The following is a 17,896-nucleotide window of genomic DNA, read 5'->3' as shown; positions in this document are numbered from 1 at the left end:
GAATAGGGGGAGATAGATTGAAGGACCCAGATAGCTCAAGGACACTGCAAGAAAACATACAGAATCATCTATTCTGGACCCATTGTGGCTCACAGAAAGTGCACCACCAAACAGAAAGCATGTATGGGGTGGACCTAGGCCCTTGGCACATATGTAACAGCTTGATCTTCATGTGGGACTCCAAACAGCTGGAGCAAGACCTGTATATGATTTGTTGCCTATCTTTAGATCTCTTTTTCCTAGATGGTTGCCTTACCTAGTCATGGTGGGAAAGTATGTGAGAAGTTTACTGCAACTTGATATGTTGTGTTGGGCAGGTTAATATCCATGGGAAGTCTCCCTTTTTTTGAGCTTTTTCTGAGGTGAGGTGGAGGACAGGAGGATGGCAGGAGGTGGAAGGATGGGGGTGAGTGGGAGGGAGGACTAGGAGGAAAGGAAGAAGGGGAGCATTTGAATGATATGCAAATAAATAAATTAATTAAAAATAATAAAAAGAACAATGTCAGACAGTCAAAATATGGAGACTATAAAACAACATGATCAAGTGTATTTATTCATCAAATAGGAGAAGTAATATTAGCCTAAAAAGCCATGTTCTACACAAAAAGGAAAATTAACCATAAAATGCATCAATGGATTTAAAAATATGCTTATAAGTTCTATAGGTTACTCTCTATGGGTGAACTCTCAGACACTCAAGGATTTTTTTTTCTTGTGTAAGAAGATGTAAATCTATCCCTCCCTGACAATCTTCTTTTTTCCCACCAAAATAATATCATATTAGCAATAATTTCATGGCTGGACACAACGTTCTTGTTTCTGTACTCTTTCCTAAACAAATCTCTTATATAATCCATGGTATATTTTTTGCTGTGGCGAATATGTTTTTACATGCAGACCTTCTTTTTTTGAAGTAACTTATTTAGAGCAATTTTGACATCTCTGTTCCTTAGGCTGTAGATCATGGGGTTTAGCATGGGCACAACTGTAGTATAGAACACAGAGGACACTTTGCCTTTGTCTTTGGAGCTGACTGAGAAGGGCTGTAGGTACATGAATGCCAGGGAACCAAAGAAGACAGCCACTGCAGAGAAGTGGGAGCTACAAGTACTGAAGGCTTTGAATCTTCCCTCAGTGGATTTGATCCGGAGGATGCTAGCTATGATGAAGATATAAGAGCCCAGGATGGTCAGGGTTGGAATAAAGATATTGAAAGCACTGAGACACAGGAGTACTACCTCATTGACATACGTACTGGAGCAGGCAAGCTCCATCAATGGGAGAAGATCACAGAAGTAGTGGTTTATTACATTAGCCTTACAGAAATCCACTCTTAGCATGCACAGGGTGTGAACCGCTGCACCCATCAGGCCCATGCCATACACCCCACCTACCATCCAGGAACAGACTTGGTAGGACATGGTGACACTGTAGAGCAAGGGATTACAAATGGCAACATAGCGGTCATATGCCATCGCAGCCAACATGTGACACTCAGATATAACAAAAGAAATGAAGAAATAGAGCTGAGTCATACATTCCTGATAGGAGATGGTGTTCCTCTTTGCCACAAAGTTCACAAGCATTTTGGGGGTGATTATTGTGGAATAACAGAAGTCAATGAAGGACAGACTGCTGAGGAAGAAGTACATGGGGGTGTGCAGGTGGGAGCTGAGCAGAATCAGGATGATCATGCCCAGGTTGCCCAGCACTGTGGTTAGGTAGATGCCAAGGAAGAGAAGGAACATGGGCAGTTGCAGCTCTGGTTTATCTGTTAGCCCAGCGAGGATGAACTCAGTCACTGTGGACTGATTGCCATCTGCCATTTCTTCCTGGGAGTTCTATTTAAGAAGTAAAAAAATAGGAATTAGATATTTATTGTCCTTCCACACATTGAAGTATAATGTAGAATTTATTTATTTATTTATTTTAAATGCACTTGAATTTTAATTGGGTAAATAAAATGATAGGCAATTATTGGAATGAAAATGTGTGCCTTTAAAGTACTTTTAAAAGCTTCTTTTAAATTGCTTAAGCAGTTCCTTCCCAAATTTTAATTTCAAAATTAATTTCTTTTGTTCACATTTTATGGATAGTATTTTTGTAAGAAAGACTGTCAAAAATTAACAAATCCTGGGCTTTTAGTAACTTAATGAGGATTCTTTTTTTTTCCAATTTTTTTCTCCTTTATTAATTTATTCTTGTTACATCTCAATGGTTATCCCATCCCTTGTATCCTCCCATTCTTCCCTCCCTCCCATTTTCCCCTTATTCCCCTCCCCTATGACTGTTCCTGAGGGGGATTACTTCCCCCTGTATATGCTCATAGGGTATCAAGTCTCTTCTTGGTAACCTGCTGTCCTTCCTCTGAGTGCCACCAGGTATCCCCCTCCAGGGGACATGGTCAAAGGTGAGGCACCAGAGTATGTGAGAAAGTAATATCCCACTCTCTACTCTACTGTGGAGAGTGTTCTGTCCATTGGCTAGATCTGGGTAGGGGTTTAAGGTTTACCGCCTGTATTGTCCTTGGCTGGTGCCTTAGTTTGAGCAGGACCACAAATCTTTGTGAACAGGTATGACCAGCTCTATGACAATAACTTGTGTATGTTAGATGGCAAAAATTAATAATCTGCTAACTTGCAACATGCAAATGACAGGTAGATCTAAGCTATCAACATCCATCTGTGTTCTATTCCAGAGGAGTATGTTTGTGTTTGGTCTCAAGCTCTTGAACAATAGGTATGATTACTTTGATTTTGTTTCCTTGGGACTTTATATACCATAATTGTAATACTCTCTTCTACTCGATATATGAATATTTTATATTAAAAATATATATCATTCACAAGAGTCCTTAACCAATACTACTGGAAGACTCCCATTGGAAATTAATTCACAGGTGAAAGAAAACTTTCTTGCAGTTTAAAAAATTCAGTATTGAATCAGAAGTCTTATTTTTAGCAATTAATTGAGAAAATAAAAAAGAATATTTTTATGTATAAAGCCAAAATGAAGTTAGGTCTTCATATAAACAATGCTGTTATATACAGAAAATTCTAAATGACATACAAACCCAATTGTATATCTATAGAAGTAGTGTATAAAGTCAGTGAGAAAACAAAATCAATAAGAAAACTTAAAGAATTATAAAACTTATTTTAAATATATAAACTTGTAAAATTCTCATGAATGAGAGAAATGAAAGACATTGTACTTATAACCAGAAGTAATGGAAAGGAGTTATAGATATGCAAATGGAATTCAAAGATTCAGCCTCATAAAAATGAGAAATAGTTTTAAAATGTCACATAAATCCAGTGCAAATCTGTGAAATCACTACTCTATTTATGCAGATACTCATAGGAAGACCATAGAATGCCTGGAGAATGTGTGTGGCCCCCCAAAAAAATCAGAAAAAAATTGAAAGACATGAGCAAAGTTGGAGTCCGTACTTTTTCCAACTTGGAAACTGCTTAAGTGTTACAATATCAAGGTGATGTCATATTGACATAAGCATATATGCGCAAATAAATGAAACAAAATTGACATTCTAAATACAGGCATCTTTAAGGAATTAATTCCATATAAAAGTTTTATGACATTTCAGTAGGGATAGTAATTTTTAACATATGGTACTGAAATAATTAGATAACTCCTCTTAATCAATAAAATTAATTTAAAATGGTTACTGAAAATAAGCATAAGAGCCAAAGCTATAACAATGGTGATGATGATGATGATGATGATAAACCCGTAGACTAAATCCTTGCAAGTTTGGAATTGATGATAGTCTTTCTGTAAGATACCTAAAGAAAAGACAATAATACAAAATTATCAAACTGAGTACTACTAAAATTTAAATATGGGGGTTGGAGAGATGGCTCAGAGGTTAAGAGCACTGACATCTCTTCTAAAGATCATGAGTTCAATTTCCTGCAATCATGTGGTGGTTCACAATCATCTATAATGAGATCTGATGCCCTCTCCTGGCTTGCAGGCAGAATATTGTATACATAATAAATAAATCTTTTAAATAATTTAAAATATGCTTTAAAAGACACAATTTATAATGTGAAAATATGACATATAGAATGGGAAAATGGTTCAAGGAATATATCTGAGGAATAAATATCTGAAAAATAAAGTAATATACATAAAGAACTCACACAGTGTAACCATTAAAAGAACAAAAGATGTTATTTATAATGGTCAGGAGCTGCGAATTGTTATGCTTCTATTGGGGATGCACACGTGCCTAATAATCACCTGGAAAAAAAATCTATTGTTATCACTGGCTATTAAGAAACTTCAAATCAAAACCACAACGGAATAGCATTTCACACCAATTGTGAAGCTACAATAAAATGACTCTATGCTTATATAGCCAGTGTGTTTACTCACTATACAATATTTTCAAATCCATACCTTTGTAACTATTAACTGTCAATGAGTTAACTGACAATGAGTTGAAGACCCAGGACACATAACTTAAAATGTTTCTTCTATATTTTTTATGAGAGGGGCAAAAAGAACAAAAGAAAACAAGAAGCAGTGAACTATTAAGTGGGATCAGCAACACAGATGGTTGAAGAGATTGTCAAAAAAAATCAAATGATGTTCTCAGTAACTTGTCTTATATGTACCCTCTTCTAACTTACCAGCTGGCCATCTTCTGCCCAGGATTACCACCTCCAATTCTAGCTTGAGGAATGTCTAGAAGTAGCTGTTATTGATTCGTTAGGAAGACTAATGTTCTAACTGATATGTTCCAGTCATTGCTCTCAAAACCTTCGTTAACTTTACATCATGCACATTTACCTCTATTAGAGATCACCCATATACATACATAGGTATATGGATTGAATGTGTCCCCCAAGGTTGTGATAGGAATTTAGTTTCCAAATTAATAGTGTGGAGAAATAAAACCTTTAAAGGAGACCACTTTAATAAGATGAGAGGAAGTTAGTTGTCACATGTGTAGGTGCCTAACATAACACTGAGCTTGGTCTCCTGTGTGCACACTCCAGTGCTCTAGCGTGTGTACCCTTTGCCCTTCCTTGTCTACCACAGCACTCTTCACCCTCTGATGTCAGACTTCCAAGCATTTAGGGACTAGAGACAAATGAATTTCTGGTCATTACATATGGTCTACGTTAGAATGTGGTACTGTGTTAAATCAGCATATAACAGACTAAAGCACATATCATTATACAATTCTAATGGTTTCACTGGCAATATGGCTGGGCTTTCTGTCATCTTTGCCTCTCACAAGCTGTCCCTGGAAGGGAACACTAGTCCTCATCACAGGATCTGCATTACCTTTGTGCCTTTGAGAGCAGTCTGGGGTCCTTACCCATGACAGTTAAGTAAGCTAACCTCAGTCTGTTTCACACAAAAATCTCATAGTCCTGCAGCTTTGTATTTGGCTCTGCTAGTGCCATCTGTCTAGTTGCATGCCTTTGAACTTAGCAGATAATTAAAAGCAACCTCCTCTGAATCAGTTGATTAGTCTCTCCTTGTCTGATGAGTGGGTCATCAGCAAGATATCTAGATGGATTAATGAAATGATGTTTTATTTGGATGTATCTTAATAGTGCCGTTGAGTAGAAATGACATACAATGAACAATGACCATTTGATATGCATAAGTTTATCAGCTCTTGTATATCCAAATCTCATGATATTATTGTCACAGTCTAGGTAATTATTGTGTGCATCCTCTAATAAAAGATTTTAGGTAATATTTGTCTATCTTTCTTTAAATGTGTTCAGAAACTGGGCGGGGAGGCTTGAGACAGGATTTCTCTGTGTTGCCCTGGCTGTCCTGGACTTGCTTTGTAGACCAGACTGGCCTCAACTCAGAGCTATCCACCGCCTCTGCCTCCCCAGTGCTGAGATTACAGGTGTGCACTAATGCACCCTTGCTCCAGAACTCTTATTAAGAGAGAACTACCATAAGCTGCAAGTGTAATAATGATTTACTATAAACCACAAGCAGTATACTATACAGAAGGTCATACTTTATTCATGTAAAATTAGTAAGAATTAGCAACAATTTCGAAAGCCCTCCCTGTGTTGCCCACACCTCATACTCTAGGGATCACTTTTATGCTCTTTTCTTTGGATTTGGCTTTTATACTTACCTCATATATAAAAAGTAGGTTAACGTTTCTTCTTTCTTTCACTGCATTATATCACTTGGCACATCCTCTGGGTTTTTATGTAGTTTCAAAGAAGATTTCCTTTGGAAAATAAGCATTGGGTTGTTTTCAGAGACTACAATGACTCATAACAAATGTACAATTGCCAAGACATATCCAGAGCGTTTGTTTCAGTATGGTCTTGCTATGCTAATACAGTCAAAGTTTTAATTAGTTAAATAGTTTTTCATCATCTTAATTATCTGCTAAATTTCCTTAGTCATCTTGTGCATATTGCACAGCTATATTGTCCCTGAAAATAGAACAGTATCTCTCAGTTATATGAACCAAGGAAACATCTAAACTTGTGCCTTAAGGTTAGAAAATTTGACTTACTATCCTGTAGGAATTTATATTTCATCATCTTGAAAACATTTTTTCAACATTTTATCTAATATTATTCACACAATTATTACAACATTTATAGACTAAGATAATAAACACCTAATTAATGTTCCAAGAAGATATTACTTAGATGTGACTATGAATTGATAGTAAAGCAATTTAACAGTGAATAGCAGAAAAGGTGTCCTGAGGATTCAGGATAGAAATACACAGAGGACAGGGTCTCTGCTCCTCAGGATGCTCTAATACTGAAGGGGACAATGAGGCAGAGCAACAGAACACCATGATGACAGGTCCACAGGAGCATGGCTGCTGTAGTCTTGGAGTAGAATGGGGCCAATGTAAGCTTTTAAAAGTGAAAATGAAGTCTAAGGGATTAACAGACCTTACCCAAATCTGCACAGTTTTCAGTGATAGCAAGTATTACTATAACAAGTTTTAATGTTAAAAGTTTGGGTCATAAAAAAGTAAATTAATCATTTCAAAAAGTTTATGAAAAGAAACAAGGGATCCAACACAATGAAAACGATAGGCACACAAATTAAATAGCACCAGACGAACCATATTAATTTGTATGCATATTTAAAAACAATGTTTTGTAAATTGAAATTATCCACTAAAGCTTACTGTACATATAAAAGTAATTTGTACCTAGTATCTGTACACCCAATAGCAAATCAGTTTTACATTTTTAAAAAATCGGTTTTACATTTACTGTGTGTTACTTTGATCATATTTTTTGTAGCACCGAGACTCATCAGGCACAAGAATGGAATAAGTATAGGTAGAAATATGAAAATGGTCAGGTCATTCCTGTCTTTTGATGTGCCATTGGAAATATGAATGATCACTGTCAGCCAGTGTGAAGAAATTCTGGCAACAGCTGTGATCTAGAGTTCATGTGAGTTCTGTAAAATTTTATGCTGGGATGGTGTGATAAGAAATGAAACTCACAGGCTCCCTATTTCTTTTCTTTTGAAACCTATAATCCAAAGTAAAACCACTGGCCTTCCTATATATTTAAGGAATGGGCAGGCAAACCTCTCGTTCTGAATGGTTCTTGTGCACGTCCATATCCACCGTCCTGAATGTCTTCATAGCTTCCCCAGCCACGTACCTGAATGATGTTATAGTCACGTAGCATTTCATACCACATTTTCAGTAAAATTATATGTAAAAGGAAATTCTCCCAAGGTTTCTTTCCACAAGGGATGAATCGCTGTGAGACAAGAACAATTAAAGTTTCCTTTATTATCCTTTTTATAACACTCAATAATTCCCATAAGTAAAATTCTTTTTTTTTTTTGAAGTTGTAGCGATGATTAAGTTAGAAACTAGAATAGAAGGTCTAGAGATGCAATTGTAGAAAGTTTTTTTTTTTTTTACAACAAATTCCAGTTTGAAAATCGTTTCTGAAATATTGGAGTTTAGTTTTTTCAGTTATTTTAAGGGGCGGAGAAATAGACAAGGATTTGTGACTGCTATTACATGTTTCTAACCAGGGGCTGGAGCAATGACTGACCAGTTAAGACCACATAACTGTTCTTGCAGAGGAACTGAGTTTACTTCACAGTATCCATGTTCTCACAAATGTGTGCCACTTTAGCTCCAGAAAAATATGATGTCCTCTTCTGGCTTCCGTGGGTACCTATACATTAGTACACATATACTCATATACATAAATGGAAGAAAATAAAATCTTAAGAAAAAAATTTAAAAGTTGTTACTTATTTATTTTCTTATTGCTTTGTGACATTTTAAAATATAACCTCAGGGAAAGGGCTCGAGAAGATCATGCTGTTGTAAGTTAAGTTTGGAAATGAGTACTAACTATGAAACTAAAGATAAAATAAGCTGTAATAGTAATCACTTTAGTTTATAGAACTGTTGAAAGGGCTGTTTTCATAAAGATACATGTTGAAAATTCTGTAACTACTATACTACAACCAAAATTAAGAATGAGCCAGTAAAATGCATAGGCAGTGGGTGATGGCAGCCAAGTTTCCTGAAGTGGAAGGCCACAGGCAATCTATGGGGGTTTCTAAAGTGCCTATGGCACAAACTGATGATATGGAACATTATGTATGAACACAAATGAATCCTGATTGAGTCTGCACAGAGGTTTGAAGCAACTACACCAAAATAACAGTGAGCACACACACAGCTCGCATGGGTGTGCTGACCTTGCTGTTCTTCCTCACTTAACCAAAGCTTCTTGAATAAATTAATAATATTGATCTTAGGCCAAAAGTATCCAAGATGTGAACATATTTTCTTGCCAGGAAGCAAAACAAAAACAAAAACAAAAATTCTAGATTAATCTAATGTGAGGTGTCAAACAGACCTAAGAAGAGTAGAAAAAAAGAGAAAGGTTTCTAACGTCCAAACTTGAATAACTTCAAGACCAATCTAAATGTACTGGTAGTGTAAAATTAATCTGAATAAAAACTACTATCTGTGCATCCATAGAGACATGCAAAGCAAAGAAATAAACGAGTAAGGGATAAGAGGCAAAGAGGCAAATCATCAATACAGAGGAATTCCTAATGATTTGTGTAAACAATCTGCTCTAAAATAAACAGAGCACAGTCACTCAACCCCTCACAGTGGGTCTTGATACGGTGTGAGGAGAACCACACTTGCTTTTGTAGTTTGCCGGCGACAAAACATAGTAACATAAAATGCATTAGCTCAGGCTAATACGATCACCACTCTGAGCAATAGCTGACTAGTGGTCTCAACACCATTAAACTTATCACAAACAAGAACAGTTGGAACAGTAGACAGGAGCCCCAAGTGCCATGGAAACTAAGTGCAATTAAACCACTAGAACGGATTTGTCAAGAGCGAAAATGATGGTGAGAAAAAAAATTAAGAAAATAGAAGTAAAGCAGAGTATAAATAAACAAATATTAACATCAATATTGGCTGTTTTGGGTTTTAAAGATATTTTGTTAATTCTCTGATGATCTCTTTTTATATATTTATTTTTTATTTTTTAAAATTATCGCTGTAATTATTTACATTATGCGCTTATCGTAATCCCTTTGCTCCCATCCTCCTGTTCCCACCTTCCTTTCCTTTTCTGCTCTATTCCCCTCCCTAGACCTTTAACAGGTGGCATCCTGTCCCCCCCACCGTCTAACCTCAGCCTATCAGGTCTCATCTGGATGGCTTGCATCCCCTTCCTACGTGTTCCCACAGGGCCTCTCCCCTAAGTGGCAGTGACCAAATCACAGACACCAGAGTTCTTATCAGAGGCAGTCTTTGTTCTCCCCCATGTGAAGAATGAGCTTTGATGATTTTATACATTGTATTTTTATTATGTTAAATCCTCTCTCTCATCTCTTCTCAAACACACCTCCTCACTCCAAACCCGCTGAACTTTGGGGCCTCATTCATGTTTTTTAAAAACCCATGGAGTGCAATTTGTATTACTCATCTACTCACCCTTCTGTGTGGACCATCCAAAGGAGTATGGCTGACTTTAAAGAAAGCTATACCTCTCCCAGCCCCTCCTCAGTAGCCGCTCAGGTACAGGTGGGATTTTATGCCCCCTCCACTACTGTTAGGATTTTGTATGACTTGACCTTGTGCAGGTCTTAGACATGCTGTCCCAGTCTCTATGATTGCATACATACAAATGTCCTTCAAATGATGTGTTCTTGTCATTCATCACATCTGACTTTTTTGCTCTTATGGCTTTCTATTCTGATGTGATACCTAAACACTTGGAGGGCTTTTTACTATGGTCTACTTAGGGCTGAGCATCAGTGACTTTTATTACTGTACTCCATATTTCCTAAAGTCAAGGTCTCTTGCTGAATCTGGGGTTTGGGATATTATAAAATTTTGGTTAGACTGAGAGGCCTCCTGTCTATCTCTCTCCCAGCTCTAGGGTTGGGGTACACTGCCACACTAACCTTTTTTTATTTGGTTGATAAATTTAGATCTATATGCTTGTGCATCAATCTCTCTTATCCACTGAGACATATCATGTCCTCTCTGAAATGTCAACATTTTACTGAAAATGATCTCAAATTAAGGAACTTTATAATGAGTCAAAGGTACACATGCCTCTAATCTGCCCAGTGAGAAGGATGCATAGTGAAGGGTGTTCATGGAAGGACCACCAGGGTTACCATATGAGCTTAAAGCATGCATGGGCACAGATCATGACGATGTGTTAAAAAATAACTGTGAAAACATATACTTCTATAGTCTATCTACTGAAAGAATTCAGGTTCTAGTGTTTTGTGAATTGAGACATTTACAGATTTCTACCTATTGATCTCAAGATTTTTGTGGCTGAACAGTACCGGAAAAATCACTTCTATTTTTTAGACCCTAAGCTTGCCTGTAGCTGAGAGGGTGAGATTAAGAGCAGTTTGCTGTCCATAGAACATCCACTGTTTTATTGTAGAGCTTCCTGTATTAGATAATCTTGTTGGGTGTCATACGTATTTCTTCCTAATATAGGTAAGAGAAACCAGTGATACAGGGATACTTTTTTATTATATATTACAATTTAATCTGAAATGTCTCCTATACATGATGTCCTGAAAACTTGTCCCTAGCCATCTCTTATTTTGCAGGGTTCTGGAAAATTTGGAAGGTGGGGTGCAGCTGTAGGAAATAGGTCCCATGGGAAGCATATTATCCTAGTTCACATTTTATATCACTATCTGCCTTCTGGAATGCTGTGATGGTGACCCTTTTGCTACCATATTGTCCCCCAAATGGATGGAAATTTTGTATCAGAGAAATAAAAGTCAAACTGTGCATGAGTTTATTATCTAAGCCTATCATAATGTTTCATTATAGAATGTTTAGGTTTTTAAAATTATCAATGCTTTTGATATCTATTAGTCTGTAATAATATTTGATAGCAAATATGTGTTTATGATTTCAAACAGAGGAATGGACTTTTCTCATTACAATTTTTGACAGCATACAGTGAAGCAAAGGTGACAGGACACATTTCCATCATATTTTGAAGCAAGCTGAAAACAAATATTTAATTATGGTTGAGTCTGAGAAACTCTTCATGGAGAAATGAGGAAAGTCATGTAGGTTCTGCTGCTTCAAGGAGAAGGAGGCATGTGGGTTGTGCAAAAAAAAGATGTCAAAGAGATGATGCGGCTCTTAGCTGGAGATGATGATAATCCAAGAAAACTAAAGCTTTCTTCCTCATGTCTTCAAGTCCTTTAATATGAGCTTCATTTCTTCATTTTCTTTAATTTTGTTATTTTATTTTTATTTTAAAATATATTATATTAATTTATTCATATTACATCTAAATTGTTATCCCATCTCTTGTATCCTCCCATTCCTCCTTCCCTCCCATTTTCCCCCTACTCCCGTCCCCTATGACTGTTCCTGAGGGGGACCTCTTCCCCCTGTATATGCTCATAGGGTATCAAGTCTCTTCTTGGTAGATTGCAATCCTTCCTCTGAGTGCCACCAGGCCTCCCCATCCAGGGGATGTGGTCAAATATGGGGCACCAGAGTTCATGTGAAAGTCAGTCTCCACTACTCTTCTCAACTGTGAAGAATGTCCTTTCCATTGGCTAGATCTGGCTAGGGGTTGTAAATTCAAGCAACATCACATGCTGGTGAGGCTGTGGAGAGAAAGCAAAACTCCTTCATTGCTGGTGGGAATGAAAACTAGTACAGTCACTTTTGGAAATCTATCTGGTGCTATCTCACTATCTCAGAAAACCAGAAATAAGGCTTCCTCAAGACCCAGCTATTCCACTCCTTGGAATATACCCAGAAGATGCTCCAGCACACAACAAGAATATTTGCTCAACCATGTTCATAGCAGCCTTATTCATAATAGCCAGAACATGGAAACAGCCTAAGTGTCCTCTGTAGAAGAATGGATAAAGAAACTGTGGTACATTTACATGATGGAATACTACTCAGCTATTAAAAACAAGGAATTCTTGAAATTTATGGACGAATGGATTGAACTAGAAATGATCATGAGTGAGTTAACCCAGAAGCAGAAAGAGGCAAATGGTATATACTCACTTATATCTGGACACTAGCCCAAGGGGCATGTCCCATGAAAGTCTTCATTTACCAGGAAAGTGGGTCAGAGGGGAGGACATCCTATTGGGACTCTACGTGAGAGAAGCATGGGAGAATGGGGAAATAGAAGAATCCAGAGGGTCCTATAAGCCTAATTTTTAAATTTTAATTTGTTTACTTTACAACCTAATTGTAGCCCCTTCTCTCGTTGCCTTCTAGTTCCACTCTCTCTCCCCTAGTCCTCAGAAAGGGGAGCCCTCTTTCTGACCTCAGCCTATCAAGTCTTATCTAGACTGCCTGTATCCTCTTCCTCTGTGGCCTGCCATGACGGCCACACCAGGGGGAAGTGATCAATGTGTGGGGTCCAGAATCCATGTCAGAAGTAGTCCTTATTCCCCATATTATGTATGGGACCCACAAGCAGACTGTGCTGCCTATCTACAACATCTGAGCAGAAAGTCTAGGTCCTCACCATGCATGGTCCTTGGTTGGTACATCAGTCTCAGCTGCACCCCCATCCTCTTCCTGGATTTGGTGGCACTATTGGTCTTTTTGTGGAGCTCCAGACTCTTCCAGGTCATTCTATTCTCTAACTCTTCCATAAGACTTCCTGCATTCTTGAGTGTTAGAAAAGGAAAATTTTTTATTGGTGGGCTCTTCTTTGAATGTATTTCCCCCCCAGAATGGCTAGTCCATTTTAGGTGATGTGTGTTACTTCCCTTCAGTGAAACACTTATTGCAGATTTAATGTTTCAATATGAATGAATAAACTACACATATGCATTTGTTACATAATACAGAAAAAAAAACCAAGAGCCTAAACAGAACAAAATAAAACAAAAAGGATACACGTGCTGCTTCACATCTTTATTCCCAGCACTTTGGATGTAGAGGGAGGTGATCACTACAAGTTCCGGGACATTCTGGTCTATATACTATGTTATAGGCCAGCTAGGGCAACACGGGGAGACACTATCTCAAATTGTGCTAAGAAGGCAATTTCTGAATATGAGATTCTAAAATATTGTTTTCTGATAATTAATTCATTCTTTGAAACAAGGGAGAGTGATACAAGACACTTAGCAAAACAAACTCCAATACTGGATGGAGGAAGAGTGTACAGTGTGTGAGATTGTGGGAAATTTGTATCACACTGAGCATTGTCTCACACAATATCAGTTCCTTGTGGGGAGGAACCAAAATTTTCCTCATGTTACCGTTACCACGGTAAGCCTATGTACTAGTGAGAATCAGATAATTTATTTAATATAAAATTATTTTTACTAAAATTATTTATTTTAGAGATCACATTCAGAAATAGTTGCTAATAGACTTAATTTTAAAGGCTAATCACACAAAATATTGAAACTATCAAATCATACTAACCAAAACCATTCCCTAAAGTAAGAGGAATAAGTATCACTAGAAAATAGTTAGGCTCCAGATAAACAAAGAAGGCTTTGAAGGGATTTAAAACTACCTTGAGGTGCTACAGTTAACTCTTGGTGGATGAACACAGGAGCATCCCAGAACTGCTTCCTCCATATATCTGAACCCATGTATCTGATCATGACTTTGAGTGTGTTTTCCAAAATCAAATAATCACATAGTACTGGTAAGTACTGGTAATATCATGTGAGTCTCAGCATCTGATTTGATCAGCTGCTGGGTGGGGCCTCTCAGAGAATGGTTAAATTAGGATCTTGAAACTCTCACTCTTTATTGTCTTCGTGTGGCTTAGGTATCTGGGTGACTGTGATCTCAAAGAATGAGTCTGAGTTTGGCAGTGTTCCTTTTGTTTCTTTTTTGTGGAATCGTTTGAGGAGTATTGGTATTATCTCTTCTTTGAAAGTATGATAACATGCTGCAGTAAAACATTCTGGCCTAGAGGTTTTTTTAGTTTGTTTGTTTGGGAGAATTTTAATGAGTGCTTTTATTTTCTTAGGGGTTATAAGACTTTGTTTACCTGTTTCCTTTAGATTTTCTAATTTTGTGGAGTATAGACTTTTGAAGTAAGACCCAATGATTCTTTGGATTTCCTCAGTGTCTGTTGTTATGTCCCCTTTTCATTTCTGATTTCATTAATTTGGATACTTTCTGCTTTTAGTTAGTTTGGCTAAAGGTGTTTCTATCTTATTGATTTTCCTTATTTTGTTTTTATTTTATTTTATTTTTTTTCCTCCTTTATTAATTTATTCTTGTTACATCTCAATGGTTATCCCATCCCTTGTATCCTCCCATTCTTCCCTCCCTCCCAATTTCCCCTTATTCCCCTCCCCTATGACTGTTCCTGAGGGGGATTACCTCCCCCTCTATATGATCATAGGGTATCAAGTCTCTTCTTGGTAACTTGCTGTCCTTCCTCTGATTGCCACCAGGTCTCCCCGTCCAGGGGATATGGTCAAAGGTGAGGCACCAGAGTATGTGAGAAAGTCATATCCCACTCTCCACTCTACTGTGGGGAGTGTTCTGTCTATTGGCTAGATCTGGGTAGGGGCTTAAGGTTTACCGCCTGTATTGTCCTTGGCTGGTGCCTTAGTTTGAGCGGGACCCCTGGGCCCAAATCTACCTATCATAATGTTCTACTTGTAGGCTTCTAGGACCCTCTGGCGCTTATTTTGTTTTTAAATAGAATGTTCTCTTCTTGTTTCTAGCTTTGGTGTTACAAGGTGAGGTAGAATAGACATGGCAAAAGGGTGTCTTGTCATATACTTGAAGGAACACTGAAGGAAAAACCATCAATATTCTTTGCATATTGTAGGATTTAGCTGAAATAATAGGTGCAAGGTAAACAGGTTTAAAATAAAGAGATAGAAAAACAAATCATACATACATACATACATACATACATACATACATACATACATATATACATACATACATACATACATACATACATACATACATACATACAAGTTAACACTGGGAAGAGGAGTAAAAGCTTCAGTGATTCTATTCTGTACACAGATTAATACAGTGAGCATGCGTACCATGTGCTGTTTGGAAATCTCCATGCTTGTCCCCTTAATGTACCTCATTTAAAGGCGTTGAGGCTCCCAGAAATCATGAGATCTACAAGTTTCCAAGCAGCATAGTAGTGCTTTATTCTAGGAGAATCTGTCCTAGAAAAGCCACATTGCTGCTGTTGAAGTCTTTAGGAGAAGACATGAAATGTGGATACCACCAAAAGATACTGAGACTTTCTGATGTTTATACTATTTGACACAGAACTTAATTGGGTGAGTATGAGAAAATATAATTTATTGGGTGTAAGTCTCTTCCATGCAAATTAGGAACCCAGAGAGGATAGTTAGTTTGGGGGTATGAATAATACATGTAATTAGATAGACACTAAGTTTTCAGTTTTAATTTTTCAATATAAAAAAGAGCACAATATTGAACTTATCTATCACTTCTGAAACTGAGATTCTAAGATGTGGTCTTAGGAAAGTGCATACATTATTTTAAATAAAGGAAAATAGTGTAGAACTTTCAGGAAAACAAAGACAATAGCAATGATCCTAATCTGCTTCAATAACTATGGCAACAGTGTATGAACATGAGCAGACGTGAATAGTCTTATTCAATGTTTTCAGTGTTGCTTCCTGAAGGCAAAAACAGTATTATTTCTAATATGTTTTGTATTCCCCAACACAGTTCTATCTTCTAAGGAGGGTTTAGAAGTGATAAATTGGATCTATTCGTTTTTGCAAAGTCTCCTTATTTTAGAGATAATTCTTTCAGATATAATTGATAGGACACTCAATTTAGAAAGGTCACACACACACACACACACACACACACACACACACACACACACACCAGAAAACAGAAGACTTTCTAACACATGTGTTTATTCTCTTAAAGAAGAAAAGTAAATATTTTCAGAAAAGAGCCATATCCAACACACATTAAAACACAATGAACTACAGGAAGACTTTGGAACTCTTTTGAAAAATACTTAGATGTGTTGTAGTTAGCTTCAAGTTGATATACTCTTGTTTACTCCAAAATTGCTTCCTCCATCTGAAAATGTTGGATTCAATTCTTGACATTTTTTAATAACCAGGAAGAAAGCCCAATTTCAAGATTTTTACATGCATTGCTATCTCAGATTATTTTTAAATCAAAATTGTAGATAAAAGAACTCTTTTCTAACAGAAAATATTTTTTTTTTACATATGAGGTCTCTTCTTTTGTAGCAACTTATTTATAGCAAGTTTGACATCCTTATTCCTCAGGCTGTAGATTAGGGGGTTCAGCATGGGTGCAACAGTAGTATAAAATACAGAGGACACTTTTCCTTGATCTTTGGAGCTGGCAGATGGTGGCTGAAAGTACATGAATGCCAGAGAACCGAAGAAGACAGCAACAGCAGAGAAGTGGGAGCTGCAGGTGCTGAAGGCTTTGAATCTGCTCCCAGTGGATTTAATGTGGATGATTTTGGCGATGATCAAACTATAAGAGCTCACAATGGTCAGAGTTGGAACACAAAAATTTAAAGTACTGAGGCACCGAACTACTACCTCAGTGACAAACATATTGGAGCAAGCAAGTTGCAGCAATGGATAAAGATCACAGAAGATGTGGTTTACTACATTAGCCTTACAGAAAATCACTTGTAGCATGCAGGCAGTGTTAACCGTGGCTTCAAAAAAGCCTATTGCATACACCCCACCTACCATCCAGAAACAGACTTGGTAAGACATGGTGACATTGTACATCAAGGGGTTACAGATGGCAACATAACGGTCATATGCCATTGCAGACAACAGAAAGCACTCACATATCACGAAGACTATGTAGAAGTAGAGCTGAGTCATGCACTCGGGGTAGGAAATGATGTTTTTCTCTGTCACAAAATTCACCAGCATTTTGGGGATAATGACAGTGGAATAACAGAGGTCAATGAAGGACAGGCTTCTGAGGAAGAAGTACATGGGGGTGTGCAGGTGAGAGCTGAGCAGAATCAGGATGATCATGCCCAGGTTCCCCAGCACTGTAAACAGGTAGATGCCAAGGAAGAGAAGGAAGAGGGGCAGCTGCAGCTCTGGTTTGTCTGTGAGCCCGGCGAGGATGAACTCAGTCACTGTGGACTGATTGCCTTCAGCCATTTCTTCCTAGACATTCTGTGTTGAGAGTGAGAAAAAGATTTTTTTTTTAAATCACTTTGCACTTGATTGTCATATGGATTTCAAATCTTTTTATTCTGTTTTCTTTTGTTTCCAATATCTCTTCATGTTTGTTACGTTTTAAGACATTAACATGAGACATGCAAATAAATATCTAGTGTATCTATATTTATCTGTAGTCCAT

The 17,896-nt window shown here is 37.4% G+C and overlaps 2 protein-coding genes across 2 annotated transcripts in view; both read right to left on the bottom strand.

The window, feature by feature from the left end:
* The window catches only part of LOC311598305 (olfactory receptor 8G50-like), a gene marked incomplete at both ends in the record, with an annotated part of 29,382 nt that extends 11,688 nt beyond the window's left edge, over positions 1-17,694 (bottom strand). The window contains one exon of the mRNA XM_084783339.1: positions 17,367-17,694. Coding sequence (XP_084639465.1) covers positions 17,367-17,694 — 328 coding nt within the window. The remainder of the gene's footprint in view (positions 1-17,366) is intronic.
* LOC311598310 (olfactory receptor 8G50) lies at positions 888-1,832 on the bottom strand (the record flags this gene model as incomplete). The annotated part of the gene is made up of 1 exon (XM_084783344.1): positions 888-1,832. The coding sequence occupies exon 1, from the start codon at positions 1,824-1,826 to the stop codon at positions 888-890; it is 939 nt and encodes a 312-aa protein (XP_084639470.1). The 5' UTR covers positions 1,827-1,832.
* Positions 17,695-17,896: the final 202 nt, after the last annotated feature.

The sequence above is a fragment of the Acomys minous genome, assembly GCF_964271855.1.
Source record: "Acomys minous genome assembly, chromosome: 5".
NCBI classification, from domain to species: domain Eukaryota; kingdom Metazoa; phylum Chordata; class Mammalia; order Rodentia; family Muridae; genus Acomys; species Acomys minous.
This window is presented reverse-complemented; position numbering and strand designations above follow the sequence as displayed.